The 16,543-nt window shown below is 43.9% G+C and overlaps 1 protein-coding gene across 2 annotated transcripts in view; it reads right to left on the minus strand.

The window, feature by feature from the left end:
• Window positions 1-16,543, minus strand: part of INPP5A (inositol polyphosphate-5-phosphatase A) — a 764,365-nt gene that overhangs the window by 480,649 nt on the left and 267,173 nt on the right. For both annotated transcript variants that reach the window (XM_033942100.1, XM_033942101.1), the window contains exon 4: window positions 6,341-6,428. In XM_033942100.1, coding sequence (XP_033797991.1) covers window positions 6,341-6,428 — 88 coding nt within the window. The remainder of the gene's footprint in view (window positions 1-6,340; window positions 6,429-16,543) is intronic.

Here is a 16,543-nt window from a genome sequence, read left to right on the forward strand (position 1 = left end):
GAGTATTTTCAAACCTGGCTGGCAAATATTAGTAAAATTCAAGCAAGCCAACTTCATTGCATTTTGTCTTCAAATCTGAATTGTACTGAATATCAATTACTTCCATTTGCATATGATTAGGTACTGATTCTATATTTATAGAGAAAATCAAAGAAAATTTGACTTCCAAAGATTTAAAATCTGCAAATCTTGTTTCAAACTCAGTTCTAAGGCTTAAAATTTTTTATGTGTATTTTTGATATGATGCAATTTCAAGTAAACTTGATTTGTTTATGTTACATGTCGGAAAGTGTTTTAAATCTTAATTTTTCAACTGCTTTTCCCAAAGAACTAGCTTACATTGTAATGTTTTAACTTGATCACAACGATCTGATCTTTTCCTTGATGGTTTAAATTTAAATCGTTTAAGTGTTTTGTTATATCAACCATGAAGGATAAATCTTGTAACCATACTGGATCAGAAAACAATCTTGTGTCTTGATTTTTAGTGATTAAAAACTGACATATTTCTTCTTTCAAGTCTCAGAATTGTTTAAGGACCTTGGAACAGGATACCCATCGTACCTTGGCAAAGTATGACAAACCAGAATATTCGCTTTCTAATTCACTTAAGAAAGCAGAGAATTGTCGCTGATTTAAGCCTAAAGATCTTATGGAATTGTACAAATGTCAACACATTTTTTATGTTTATTACATTTGTACATAATACTTCTTGATGTATAATGCAAAACGTATGATGAATATTGGATCCATCACAAGTTTCACTTTGGTTTTTTGCAGTAATGCCACAAAACCGTTGGTTTTTTTTCAGCCATTGAAGGAGTTCCATCTGTAGCTAGGGGTCCTTTTACTAAGGCGGGCTAGTAAAAGGACCCCTTAGTTTTTACAGAAATAAATTGTATTTTTGTAGAAATTCATAAACACAATCAAATATATCTTGTCCCATTGTAGTGCCACGCATTGGTACTAGCTCCAATAATTACTCAAAAATGTTGAAATTCGTGTCGCAAGCATAAAGAAACACAGCTAACTGAGCTACGCCCTCCCCTCCCCCATGTCCTTACTTTTGTCACAGGCAATGGCAAAAGCTTTGAAACTAGATAATTTTGCTTTGATCTGATCACTTAAATTGCCAGCCAAATCAATAATTCCTTCTGCAACTGTATTTCGAGACAAAGAGATTGTTTGAAAAACCTTCACACTTCCAGGACAAATAATTTCTGCAGCTTTAATTAGATATTCCTTGATGAAATCACCTTCGGTAAAAGGTTTTGAGTGTTTGGCTATCAACTCCGACAAGGCGTAGCTTGCATGCACCGCTGCTTCACTTTCTTGTGATACTTTAGTAAACGTGAACTGTTGTTTTTTCAGTCCCAACTTGAGCTCTTTCAACTTTTCTTGTCTCATTAATCCTTCGTAATTGTCATATTTTGATTTATGCTGTTCATAGTGCCGTTTAATGTTATATAACTTTGGCACACTAATAGCATTATTACATATCAAGCAAATATTTCATCTTTTACTTCACAACAAAAATACTCCAATTCCCACTTTTTATAGAAATTTTGATGTTCATCAGCAATTTTTTGTTTAGTTTTACTACCACTTGGTTTTTTTTGATAAAAACATACTGAATACAAAGTGCTGAAATAAATGAGTAATCATTAATACAACACAGAATACAGACACAGAATAATTGCACAAATTAATAAGTGTAATGTAAATAAACCTATACTCGTATTTTTATTGTACTCCGAAGGCGAAATATTTCCTGTTAGGCGCACCAAGCAAGTCAATACAAAACTAATGACGTGGTAGGTATTATTATTGTCTGATTCACTTCTAGTATTAGTAGGGGGAAATTGTGCGTTATGACTATAGGAGCAAACTTGTCTTGGGTACCAAAGGCATCCGCATCATAGTACTTAATAAGAATAAGTAACTGGTTATACTCGTATGTTGTATCGTTGTTTTCGACTGGCTTAGATAGGTGACTGCTCGACACTGATGGACTGCGGGAGAAATTTTGCAACTCGAGTTATGACTTATTGGATTACATTGGCTGGGCTGCAAAAATGTTTGTTGTGGGCTGCGAGTTTGACATGCTTGCACTAGGCAGATTTAAAGGAATTTAACTGTAAACCGAACTGTCCAAAATCACCTGCTAAATGTAGAAGCCAGGAGGATCAATATATCCTTTAATGACACTAATTTATGAATAAGACATACATATCTAATCTAATGCTTAGTTTTGTATACCGAGACTTCAATCCAGGAAATCTCGACTCAGTTTACAACGATTAAGTTAGGCTAGTAAAGGCATATAGAAAGTTATCAGAAAGATTAGTTTCCAAAATGTTTAGTAAACAGAATAGTTTTCAAAGACTTATGAATAAAAGAAACGGAACCAAAACTTCTTAAACGAAGTGGAAGGTCGTTCCAGAGTTGGGTAAACTTAAAAGACAGAGATTGGCTAAGAGTCTAGATTCTTTTAATACCTTTACTAGATGGACAAGACAGCTTGAATTGTTGGTCACCCCTTGCAAAAGAGAATCTATAAGAGTTCCAGAATAAAGGAACTAGGGGAGTAAAAATACCACAGAGGATTTAAAAAGTGACACAAGCACATTTGAACTGGACACTAAAATATACAGGGAGCCAGTGAAGATTATAAAGCAGTGGGGTCACATGATCAAACTTACACTTCCCAAAAATCAATCTAGCAGCTGTGTTCTGGACTAATTGTAGTCTAGTGAGACGACAGGTTTTAGTAATAGTAAGATAAAGAGCATTACAATAGTCGAGGTGAGAAAGAATAATCGACTGAACCAAAACAGAAAAGTGATGTTGATGAAAAAAGGTGTCTGACCTTTCTCAGCATGCGTTAAGTTGAAAAAAACATTTCTTAATCAGAGTTGATTTGATCCTTAAAAGAAAGTGAGGCTTCTCATCCTACGTTACGTTAATATTCTCTTTCTTTGTTGTTATTATATTTGAAAATATCAAAGATACTCTAAAAAGCACTATTTATTTATAGTATAGGTCTGTGAAGATCAATCATGGTCAATCATTAAAACTAAGGGGTCCTTGTACTAAGGTACATTAGCAGTTTTAGCGTGCGCTAAACTAAAAGCTTATGCGCCCATTATAAGTCTATGGATACGTTAGCGTTTAGCACATACTAAAATGGCTAACGCACCTTAGTACAAGGACCCTTTAGTGAACTTGTCAGTGTGTCTCGCTAAAGTTAACGCTTTGAAACAGAAAGACCAGAAATCAACTAATATACAGTTACAATAGTAGAAGGTGCGTCGCATGAGAAAATGTAAATACAGTTTAGTACAAATTTGTATCCCACCAATCCAATGTCCTTGGTGGGTGCCAATATACAGTAGGTGAACCCCAGAAAATTATGCTGCTTATTACCTATAGAAATGTAAATCCTAAACCTTCCTTGGCCACTCCTAGCCGATCGGATTTTCAGGATGCTCACAAAGCAAAATGGTAGTCCCACGGATGAAGTAGATCAAAGCAGAAACAAGTGGGTCAATCGGGATGTTTCCAAATGAAATCTTTATTGATGGAAAGAAGAGGTACAAATTGGCAGAGAACAACTCTACGCTGCAAGCGTTTCGGTATAGCGAACTATACCTTCTTCAGGAGTCTTGGCCACACAACTGGTGATGTTGATAATAATAATAGTTTATTTTTATATACTGCCATACCCAGAAGTTCTAGGCGGCTCACAGCAATCAAGCATAATACATACAGTGCAAATAGATGTATTAAATTATCTATAATTTAATTCGACAAATGGTGGACATGACAATGAAGCCGACGGCACAGTGCACAGCGGCCGCTAAGAGAGCAAATAGAATGCTAAGTATAATCAAGAAGGGTATTACTACCAGAACGAAAGAAGTTATCCTGCCGTTGTATCGGGCGATGGTGTGTATGCATCTGGAGTACTGCGTCCAATATTGGTCGACGTACCTTAAGAAGGATATGGCGATACTCGAGAGGGTTCAGAGGAGAGCGACACGTTTGATAAAAGGTTTGGAAAACCTTTCATATGCTGAGAGATTGGAGAAACTGGGGCTCTTTTCCCTGGAGAAGAGAAGACTTAAGAGGGGATATGATAGAGACTTACAAGATCACGAAGGGCATAGAGAGAGTAGAGAGGGACAGATTCTTCAAACTTTTGACAATTACAAGAACGAGAGGGCATTCGGAAAAACATAAAGGGGACAGATTTAGAACCAATGCGCTTCCAGAGGGCGTGATAGAACAGGGTACGGTATTGGAGTTCAAGAAGGGATTGGACAATTTTCTGAAGGAAAAAGGGATAAAGGGGTAAAGATAGAGGATTACTACACAGGTCCTGGACCTGTTGGGCCGCCGTGTGAGGCACGATGGACCTCTGATCTGACCCAGCAGAGGCACTGCTAAAAAAATAAAAATAAAAGAATGCATACAATATAGGAAGAAAACAAACAATTTAAAATAAGATAAAAGTATTAAGTTAAACGATAAGATACATTAAGAACCCAACCTGTTGAAGAGTTTTGTTTTTATCGGAGAAACTGAAGGGAGATAGGTTCAAAACAAATGCAAGGAAGTTTTTTTTCACACAAAGGGTCGTGGACACTTGGAATGCGCTACCGGAGGAAGTGATCAGGCAGAGTACGGTACAGGGATTCAAACAGTGATTGGACAGATTCCTGAGGGATAAAGGGATCGTGGGATACTGAGGGAGGAGCTGGGATGTAACACAAGTATAGAAAGCTAACCAGGTAATAAGTATAGAAACCCAACCAGGTCGTGCATGTGCAAGACCGGAGGATTAGGACTTCGATGGGAAGATAGGATTTCAATGTGAAACCAAGGTGGCAAGGGAGCCCCTTCTGGTGATACAGACAGGTTGTGACCTGTTTGGGCTGCCGCGGGAGCGGACTGCCGGGCAGGATGGACCTATGGTCTGACCCGGCGGAGGCACTGCTTATGTTCTTATCTGTTCTCTAAAATCAAGATAAGAGGAAGCTTCTAACAGAATTTTGGCAAGCCATGTATTCTGATATGTAGGCTGATTTCTCCTGTGGTAGCGCTGTAATTATTTTATGCACGTTTCTATGAGAGTTTGTTAACCACATTGCTGTTGTTTTCTCACTGTAGTTCTCTCCTTATACCAGTTCTTGTCACGTTTTTTTTCCAAAAAATGTGTATAAAAGAATTACAGGGCTACTGCTTTCATATTCATGCATCCAAGCATTAGATATGCAGGAGATATCAGAACCACCAGTTGTATGGCCAAGACTCCTGACAAAGGTATAGTTCGCTATACAGAAACACTTGCAGCGTAGAGCCGTTCTCTTCTTTCCATCAATAAAGATTTCATTTGGAAACATCCCGATTGACCCACTTGTTTTTGCTAAGCTCATAATGAATATGCATGAAATAAATCTGCATATAATTGAAGGAATACTTGCATATTAATGGTGATTATCCTGGAAGCAGGAGGGAAACAAGTGAGAAAAGTGAGATGTTTCCAAACGGAATCCTTAATCAAATGCAGGGATGCAGTTCTATAACACAAGCAAGGACTCGGGGCTGCAAACGTTTCAGTACAGACACCTGTACCTTCTTCAGGAGTCCTTGAACACTCTGAAGGTGAACTTGCAAGTTATCCAATGTATTAAGATTCCTTAGGTACGTTTTGAGAAAAAAAAATGTGTACCCCAAATGAAACAGTTCAAGAAAGCAGAACGGAAAAAAACATTCTTACTCAATTGCTCAATCTGACACCATCCCTACTTTTAATTAAAGATCCTGTTTGGAAACAACTCACTTTTTCCACTTGTTTTCTGCTTGATTTTCTCAAGGGAACATCGTGTTGCTTTCTGTGCTTTGAATTATCTTGAAAACCCATTGGACAAGATTTGTCAACTACTGGCACAAACATATGTAACTGCATAATAAGAATAAACTCCTTTGATTTTTCTGTGGAACTTTTCTTTTTCTTTTTTTTTTTGGGGGGGAAGCGTTAAGGTGAACATAAAGATCATAAAAAACACTATTGAATGCTATCATTCTAAGTAAAATCTGAACTGGGGTAATGATCTGTATTTTAAGGTAATAGATGGGAAACTTTCTTCCAGGTTCCTAAAAAGATGTCTTCAGCATACCCACAAAACACTCAGAAAAAATGTAACCCCCCAAAAAACAAACAAACAAAAAAAAAAACTTTGGCTCACCATCACAAGACCATGAGAAAACAAACCTGACAACTGTTTGCTTCCCATTAAAATTGGAATCGGAGGGGGTGGCAAAGGGTAATATTTACCGTGAAATTTTCCTGGGACTTGTAGTTCTCATCCAAATAAACTCGAGCACGGTTAAAATCTTTCATTGCATCGCTAGATAGTAGTTCTCTGAAAGATATATTAAAAAATATATTAAATGGTGCATAGGATAGCATTTAATTCAATACATTTTTCTCTGTCCTAACAGAGCTTCCCCTATTACTTTATTAGGAGGATGAACATTTGTTTTAAGAAAAAGGAAACCAAAGAAGAAATGAGATACAATAAATAAAGTTGCCAATTAATCCACCTGAAGTGCTGGGCAGAGTGGCTAAAGGTCTACAAGTAAAATAGCCTCAGTATCACCATGATTTTTGGAGAAGTTTCCGATTCCACATGCTACTCCAGTGACTCGAAGATCTACAAACCAGCAACTCCTTACAATTCCTTCTTTAAAGGTCGTAAATACGAGGCGAACCAAAATATTCTCAGTTACAGCCCCCCACAAATGGAATTACTTACCAATTCATCTTAGAGAAGAAACAGTATTAGAAAGATTGAAAAGTTCTCTCAAAAGCTTCATTTACACCAGGGGTCTCAAAGTCCCTCCTTGAGGGCCGCAATCCAGTCGGGTTTTCAGGATTTCCCCAGTGAATATGCATGAGATCTATGTGCATGCACTGCTTTCAATGGGGAAATCCTGAAAACCCGACTGGATTGCGGCCCTCAAGGAGGGACTTTGAGATCCCTGATTTACACTGACACTGTTGATAAATAATTAAGACCAAATCAACAGGTAAACATTACCTGTGACGTTTATAATTAGCCTTTTTAGGCTATTCGTTATTCCTCCCCTTCTTTGTTTCTCTTTTTTAACAAAATTGTAGTTCTAACCTTGTACCAAAATTTCAAGTTAGTCATGGTTTATGTCTGTCTCTTATTTGTTTCTATATGCCTATTTTATTAACGTATTTCGCTTTGAATTTTTTTTTATAAGCGTTTTATGACATCTTAAATAAAACTTGAAAAATTAAAAATGTTATCGTAATTTCATGTTAATTGTGATTTTAGCATTGTAAACTACTTTGATATTAAGACAGTATATTCTCAGTCCTGTGCAACACCGTGGCAGGCCCCAAGCATATGTGGGCCAGTGTGAGATGGGGGTGAGGCCACTCTGCTTTTGTGCTACTGTGGCATTGTGCCAATTGTGTGGTGAGTGGGGACATTTTATCACTAGGCTTAGAGTCTCTAATTTCTTGGAAGAGCTCATGTTCAGTGTGTGGTTTGGTTTGAAGATTTGTGGATTAAGGAAGTAGTTGACAGGGTCTCTATGGGAATCTGTTCTAGCCTCTGTGTTGCAAGGCTAGTTTGAAAAGTTTGGTAAAAACAAAAAAAATCAAATTAAACAATGTAGTCTCCATCGAGGTCTATACACTTAGACCAGTGAGTTTCCAGGTTTTTTTTATAAGCTATTTTTCCTATGAAACACAAAAACTGTAACTAAACTTTGGAATTTGTTGCCAGAGAATGTGGTGAAATCAGTTAGTGTAGCAGGGTTTAAAAAAGGTTTGGATAATTTCCTAAAATAGAAGTGCATAGGCCATTATTGAGATGGCTTGGGGTAATCCACTGCTTATTCCTAGGATAAACAGCATAAAATCTGTTTTACTACTTGGGATCAAGCTAGGTACTTGGGACCTGGGTTAGCCATTGTTGGAAACAGGATACTGGGCTTGATGGACCTTCGGTCTGTCCCAGTATGGCAATTCTTATATTCTTATGAAACACATTGGACTAAGTGTATGGCCCTTGATGGAGACTACGTTGTTTAACTTGCTTTTTTTTTTTTCCCGAACTTTTCAAACCATCCTCATAAGTAGGGTGGATTTTCTTTACTATGCTACTGTTGGCAACCCATGTATTGGCTACCTGGGCTTGAATTATTTGTATTTGTGTTAAAAAAGAAATACATAACCTAAGAGAGGCAGTGTAAGGGGCATTTTCTTTAATAATGCCACAATTTCTTAATGGTAGTGGCAGGAACTCCACCACCACAATGCCCAAAGTAGCTAATAAATAGTGATTATCACCATCAGTGCAGACAAGGTTCCGCCTTCTTTTTCCTTCAGTAATTATATTGTAAATGTTTCAATATAACTAGCTGTTGCATCATTAAAGACACAGTGGGCAATTCTATAACTGTGCACCTTGAGGTAGGTACGCTGATGCACACTGCTGAGCACTATGGCCCGGATAGCACAGTTACTTACCGTAACAGGTGTTATCCAGGGACAGCAGGCAGATATTCTCACATGTGGGTGATGTCATCCACGGAGCCCCGATGCGGACAGCTTTTCAAGCAAACTTGATTGAAGATTTCAAGTTTGCTAGTGCTGCACCATGCATGTGTGTGCCTTCCTGATCCACTAGAGGGCGCATACCCTCCTCATGGTCTTCAGTTCAGATAGCTAGCAAAGAAGCCAACCTCGGGGAGGCGGGCGGGTTGTGAGAATATCTGCCTGCTGTCCCTGGATAACACCTGTTACGGTAAGTAACTGTGCTTTATCCCAGGACAAGCAGGCAGCATATTCTCACATGTGGGTGACCTCCAAGCTAACCAAAAAGGGACGGAGGGAAGTTGGCAATTCAAGAAAACAGATTACGCAAAACCGACTGGTCAAACCGGCCGTCGCTCCTGGACAGAGTATCCAGGCAGTAGTGGGAGGTGAAAGTATGAACCGAAGACCAAGTGGCAGCCTTGCAAATCTCCTCGATAGGCGTCGACCTGAGGAAAGCTACAGAAGCCGCCATCGCTCGGACTTATGTCCCGTGACTCGACCATGCAACGCGAGACCAGCCTGAGCGTAGCAAAAGGAAATACAAGCAGCCAACCAGTTGGACAAGGTGCGCTTGGAAACTTGGCGTCCTAACCGATTAGGGTCAAGGGACAAAAACAATTGAGGAACCGTCTGAGGAGACTGAGGGCGTTGAAGATAAAAAGCCAACACCCTCTTACAGTCAAGTGTGTAAAGCGCCACCTCGCCAGGAGGCGAGTGGGGCTTTGGAAAAAAGACCAGAAGAACAATGGAATGATTGAGAGGAAAGTCCGACACCACCTTGGACAAGAACTGGGGTTGAGTACGCAGGACCACCGTGTCATGATGAAATACAGGAAAAGACGGGTCCGCAACCAGAGCTTGCAGCTCACTGACTCTGCGAGCAGATGTGAGAGCAACCAGGAATACCACCTGCCAGGTGAAGTAATTCAAAAGAGCTTTATCAATGGAATCAAATGGAGGTATCACCAATTGAGCCAGGACCACACAAAGATCCCAACCCACCAGGGGGGCTTTGAGCGGAGGATGTACATTGAAGAGATCCCTCATAAAGCGGGAAACCGTCGGATGGACGGAGAGCAGCGTCCCATCAAACGGCCGATGAAAGGCAGCAAATGCACAGAAGTGGGCTCAAATAGATGTCGATTTGAGACCAGACCGAGACAAGTGAAACAGATAATCCAGCACTGAAGGCAAGGAGGCAGAGAGCGGATCCATGCTCAGCACACCACGCAGCAAATGAGGACCATTTCTGGGAATAGCATTGCCGAGTGGAGATCTTTCGAGAGGCCTCGAGAACACCCCCACCGACTTGAGAGAAACAGAAGGAGGGAGGCACGTTGCGAGGAACTAAGCTGATAAGTGTAGAGACTACAGATTGGAATGCAACAGAAACCTCAACACTGAGACAGCAGAGAAAGGAACATAGGTAGAAGCAGAGGCTCCCTGACATTCTGGAGGAGCAGGGAGAACCACAGCTGCCAGGGCCACAGAGGAGCCATCAAGATCATGGTGGCGCAGACCGACAGGAGGTGTATCAAAGACCTGAGAATCAGAGTAAAGGGAGAGAACGCTTAGAGGAATCTGCCCATCCAATCGAGAAGGAAAGCATCCACCTCGATGCGAACCGGGAGAACATCCTCGAGCAATATCGTGAGTGAGGGGCAAAGCGAACAGAACTACCTGTGGGGTTCCCCACCGAACAACCACATGCTGCAGAGTCTGAGAATGGAGCGACCATTCATGCGGCCGAAAAGGGCGACTCAACGTGTCCACCAGACAATGCTGCTCGCCCCAGAAATACACCGCCCAAAGAAAGAAGTAGTGGTGTAACTCCCCCTCCAATGACGAAGGGCCTCCCTGCAAAGTAACAGGGAACCTGTACACCCTGGCTTGGTCACAGAATACATCACCACCGGGATGTCGGGACGCACCAGGACCCCGCAATCCAGCAACCAATAACGAAAATCCACCACGGCATTGTAAATGGCCTGGAGCTGCAGCAGATTGATGTGGCTGCGACGGTCCGCACCCGACCAAAGACCCCGAGTCCGAAGGCCGTCGAGGTGCGCCCCTAAGCCTAAGCCGAGGAGTTCATCGGCAGAACCCTCTGATGCGGGGATATGAAGAGGTGGCCCACCAACGAAACAAGCGTGTCAAGGAGGGAGGCACCACAAAAGTGCTGGGAAGCGGGATCCCGATCCTGCCATCACTGAGATGCTCGGGTCCAGCGGGGAACACGAAGATGAAACCAGGCGAACATCGGGACATGAACCGTGGAGACCCATGATCCCAAAGGATCAGCATCAGCTCGGCCGAGGCCGAAGACCGCTGAGACACCAGCTGACTCAGGCGCAGACAGGCGGCCTGCCGAGGCAGAAAAGACTGGAGGCGGACCGAGGACAGAGGGGCCATCTTCCGGTATAAACAAACAAGGCCCTCCCCCTGAGGCCGAGACAAGAAGGAGCGCAGACAAACTGGGTCCAGGTCCGCCCCGACGGACTCCCGAGACTGGGGCGGACAGAGTCTGAACCGCTCCCAGACTAGAAACTAGTGCAGGTCACGAAGGGCCAGGACCCGACGCAGATGGGAGGATGGGAACGCCCAACCGACAGAGGCGAGGCTATACTCCCAGTGCGTAGACACGGAGACACTCCTCCCGAAGGGAGGGGAGGAATCCCCAGAAGGAGAGCAGCCCGGAGGCTATGCGAGAATAGTCAAAAAGACGGCCAGGAGTCGCCGAAGCCGGCGGCTGGACCATAACCCGGCGCTGCTGCAGCTATTGCGGCTGCTGCGAAGGAGGCCGAGATAACACAAGAAAGGTATCCGGAGGGCCCCACCGGAGGAGTCCAAACCACCAAGGCAGAAGGGATTCAGCTGAAGGCGTCCCGATAGGCGAAGGACCGGTCGCGTTCTGAGAGGCGGTTAGTGGCCTCCGCAAGAGAGGCCTCAAGAAACGCAGTACTCACGCAAGTAAAAGTGGCGAGACGATCCTGGAGGTTCGGATCCTCAGCCACACTCTGCGCCAAGCGAGATGACGCGTGGCGGAAGCAATAGAGCCAGAGCAGGGAGAGAGTCTCCTCCAGGAAACCAAACTCCGTACTACAAGATTCCGTCACGGCTGCCCGGAATGAACCGAAGAGAAAACGGGGAACCCTCTCGAACAGGAGCCAGAGACGCCGAGGCACAGAGCCCCAGACGACGTCGAGGCACGAAGCCTCCGTCGAAAACAGGGCGCAAACCCACAGTCGACGCCGAGGCCCAAAGCCTCAGCCGATGCCGAGGTATAAAGCCCCCAGCGATGTTGCGGCACCAAGCCACTGTCGACTTCGAGGCACAAGGCCACAGTCAACCAAAGGGCACAAAGCCCCAAGCGACGTCAAGTCACAAAGCTCCAGTCAACGGCGAGACACGAAGCCTCGGTTGAAGACGAGGCACAGAGCTCCAGCTGAAGATGAGGCCCCCAGCCTCAGTCAACGTCGAAGCACAAGCATCAGGCGACGCGGAGCACACGGTCTTAGCCTACGTCGAAGGTACAAAGCATCCGTCGACGTCGAGACACCAAGCCTCAGTCGACATCGTGACACCCAGCCCCAGTCGACGTCGAGGCAGAAAGTCGAGGCACAAAGCCGCAGTCAACGTCAAAGCACAAAGCCCCAGCCGACGTCCAGGCACAAAGCCCCAGCCGAGGCACAAAGCCCCCGTCGACGTCGAGGCACAAAGCCTCCGTCGAGGTCGAGGCACGAAGCCTCAGTCGACGTCGAGGCACGAAGCCTCAGTCGACATCGAGGCACGAAGCCAGTCGATGTCGAGGCACAAAACCTCAGGCGACGTCGAGGCACAAAACCTGCAGGCGACGTCGAGGCATGAAGCCTCAGTCGACGTGGAGGCACGAAGCCTCAGCCGACGCCGAGGCACGAAGCCTCAGTTGACGTCGAGGCATGAAGCCCAGTCGACGTCGAGGCACGAAGCCCAGTCGACGTCGAGGCACGAAGCCCCAGTCGACGTCGAGGCACGAAGCCTCAGTCGACGTCAAGGCACAAAACCTCAGGCAACGTTGAGGCACAAAACCTCAGGCGACGTCGAGGCACTAAGCCCCAGGAGACGTCGATGCACAAAGCCTCAGTCGACATGGAGGCACGAAGCCTCAACCGATGTCGAGGCACGAAGCCTCAGTCGACGTACGAAGCCTCAGTCGAGGCATGAAGCCCCAGTCGACATCGAGGCACACCAAAGTCCGTCGAGGTTCAGAAGTCGGCACCGTATCAATGAAACTGGTAATAAAGGTGCAGCAGTGCGCTCCATAAAGGGCAACCTCGAGATGAGTATTCCCATGAAAGGAGGCACGCTTCGATGGTCTCGTAGAGGCGGGCACAATTGCACTCGATGCCTGGAATGCCTGAGACTCAGCCGGTGGCGTTACCGAGGTAACGCACATAGAAGAAAGAAAGAAAGAAAACTTACCGGGGATCGAAGCTACTCAGTCCGATTCCAACGAAGGAAAAAGGGTCCCGGCCATTCTGCTCACACGAGGTGAGCCCAGAGAGAGGCCAGGGAAGAAGAAAATACAGCTGCAGCAAAATGAGGCCTAGCAGCATGGCTGAGGCCCAAGAAGGGCCTGTCGATGAAACCAGCAGAAACACAATAAAAAGTCCTTGTTTTTTTTTTTTGAAACAAAGAAAATACACGATCAATTAACAAACGCACAGCGACTCCCTAACAAAATAAAGAAGCCGTGGTGCCAGAAAGGCACTTAGAAGAACGCAGAGAAGAGAGACAGGGCTTTCTGGCTCAGCGGAAAACTAAGAATTGAAGACCATGAGGAGGGGATGCGCCCTCTAGTGGATCAGGAAGGCACACACATGCGTGGTGCAGCACTAGCAAACTTGAAATCTTCAATAAAGTTTGCTTGAAAAGCTGTCCGCATCGGGGCTCCGTGGATGACGTCACCCACATGTGAGAATATGCTGCCTGCTTGTCCTGGGATAATCTGTAATTATGTCTGCGGCCATCGATCGTTTGTCAATTACTCGATAGTACCGGTTACAGAATTGTGATGGATGCAGCCAAGATAGGCGGCTGAAATGTAGGCCTAGAAAACCCTGGCCTACATTTCAGCCACCTATCTATACCACTGCAGGATCCACCTGAGGGCTCCCAGAAGCTGCTGGCTCAGCAGATCGGGGGGGATACCCCTACTGTGAGCAGCTACGGCAGGGGGCCCCTGAAATCAGCAGGAGGGATGGCCACTCCCTCAAGCCAGATCCTCCCCAACCTCCCTCAAAGTCCTGCAGCAGGAGGGATGCCCACTCCTTCCTGCTGGATCCCCCGACCCCCCCCCCCACACACACACACCCACACCCACACACGAAGTACCCACGGCATGACGGATGGCCACTGTAAGGTTTTGCAGGGGTGATGTTGCAGCAGACAAGCCCCTGATGATATAAGTTGGCAGCCTTACAATCCGCCAGGTCCCAGGTTCAATACCTTCATAGAAGGTTCAGTAGGAAGTGAAATTAATGACAAGGACAGCCAAGAGTGATTGCATAAAGAATATATTGTACAGAAATACAATGTTTATAAGGATACAGAAAGATATTAGCTGCTTCTGTGTTCTTGTGAATGAGAGAGAAAAGACAGCTTCCTGAATAGGTGCTGTGTGGAGAAAAAGAGAGAGAGAGAGAAAAACAAGGGTCCAAAGAGAGAGAGGGAGAAAGAGAGAAGTGTGGTCCAGGCTCCAGAGAGAGATTAAGGAATTTAACCTCTTATATTTATAAGTTTGAGACTTGTTCTAAAAATAGAATCTATTGTTGTTAAATACCCCTATCTTTTGTAAGCTGTTTGAAATAATGGTATATAAGGTGTGTGGGGCGTGAGAGATTGGAAAAGAAAAGAGAGAGAAACTGTCCCTCACAGACTGTCCATCTTAAGCACCAGACCTTAGCACATCTTTAGAACCTCAGGTCTGTGCCAAAGTTCTTTTCTTTTGTTACTTTAAAGCACTGATAGTTTAGATGTAATTTAGGCATTCTGAGGCTGACGGTCCATCTGCACTGACATGCCCTGCACTGACATGATATAGCTGATATCATCTCCCATAGGCCTCTGCCGACATTGGTTAGGCCAACAGAAAATGCTGACAGCTAGCACCCACTCCTTCCTGCCAAAACCCCCGAACCTCCTCTCAAAGTCCCATGGCAGGAAAGATGCAAACTCACTCCTGCCAGCAGGCCCCCCCCCCCCGAACCCATGACATCCCCAACACCCACCACACACCCCAACCCCGGCACTACTAAGCCCACTCCAATCCCCCTCCTATACCTTTTCTAGTAAGGTCAGCTGGAGGGATGCTTGCTCCCAAAAGCCAGCAGGTCTTCCCCTTCCCAGTGCATCCTGTGGTTCCATCTTCTGTGCTCGTTCTATGGAAAGAGCACAGAAGGTGGAACCACAGAACTGTTAAGTTAGATTCTTATGGAAGTCCAATAGCCCTGAAGAAGTGGTCTTGTACCATGAAACTTTGGAGACTGGAACGGGAAGGACCTGGGCCATATACATTTTTGCTCACTTTAACAGTGAAAGTTTTTTTTGCCTCTGATTATGGTAGAGCTAATGGCTCACCAAAAACCTGAGGCTTTTTCTTTCACCATAGTAGGTGTTTGTAAAAGTGACAGTATTTTTATTCAACTGTTGAAGTGGAGAGTATTTAAGTGTGGATTGTAATATTTTTCCTCCATTCCTAATAGTTATTGGGATTTTGATGTAGTGCACCTATATGCATAAGTACCAAATCTTGGCACCTACATGTGTACAGTTATAGCATTGCCCTTATGGCATAGCATTCTCAGTGTAGTGTAATGCACAATTCCAAAAAATCTCTCCACAAGTATAACTCTTCATATATTTAGCAAAAAGGTCTTAAACATCAAAAAACTAAGGAAAACATTCATATACGAATGTCACTACTGAAATGTGCTAAAGAAGTGCTAAATCATATATAGTGCTCAGTCACTAACCAAACAGTGTCATAAAAATGCCAGCAATGGTTGTAACGAGGGACCATCATGGCACATAAAGTGTCCCTCTTACTGCCCTCCTAATAACATAGAATTAAATTCTTAGATGTTTCATAAAATAAATATTGTTGTATAAAATCGTTACTTATCTGGATCAGATAAACAGACAATGGAGGCAGAAGTTAAACGATTGCACTGGACATGTTGCTATTGAAGTTTCAATCAAGTACTGTGAACCATTTGTAACCCTGTGTTCATTAGACTACTGGCCTCCCTTCGACTCGAGTTTCGCTGGGCGTCATCAGGAAGGGGGCACTAAACTTAACAGGCAAACAGAAAAAACATACCAGGAAAGATTATAAAGTCCAATTTGAACTATTGGGTGGAAACTATTTTATATTTAGTGTCTCTTGATATACAACGCACATTCTATAAAGTATGCTGTATCAACGTTAACCTAAATTAAATAAATAAATATACATAGGACACACTAAACATAAAGTTAAAATACGAATGGGAGAACATCTCTTCAATATCAGAAGGAAACAATTACAAGAACCCAATGTAACACACTGGATAGAAGCAGGTCACCCTATGGCTGAATTCCAATATACTGTTTTGAGACAGATACATCTTTCAAGAGGGGGTGACATATCTCAGAGGTTACTTATGGATGAACTTAGATTCATTTACGAATGGCAGACCCTTAGTCCGGGTGGTTTAAATGAAGAGATAGAGTGGTTCAAATTGTGATTGGTCAATTTGTTCCCACGGAGGTGGGTTTAGATTTTCCCCTTTCCTTTAGCGGTAAAAGTAAATTGGACATCACTGTGACGTTTTCAGTCCCAGCCAATATAAAGTAGTTTAATTCAACGCAGTGTTTCTCTTC

The sequence above is a fragment of the Geotrypetes seraphini genome, chromosome 4 (assembly GCF_902459505.1).
Source record: "Geotrypetes seraphini chromosome 4, aGeoSer1.1, whole genome shotgun sequence".
NCBI lineage: Eukaryota > Metazoa > Chordata > Amphibia > Gymnophiona > Dermophiidae > Geotrypetes > Geotrypetes seraphini.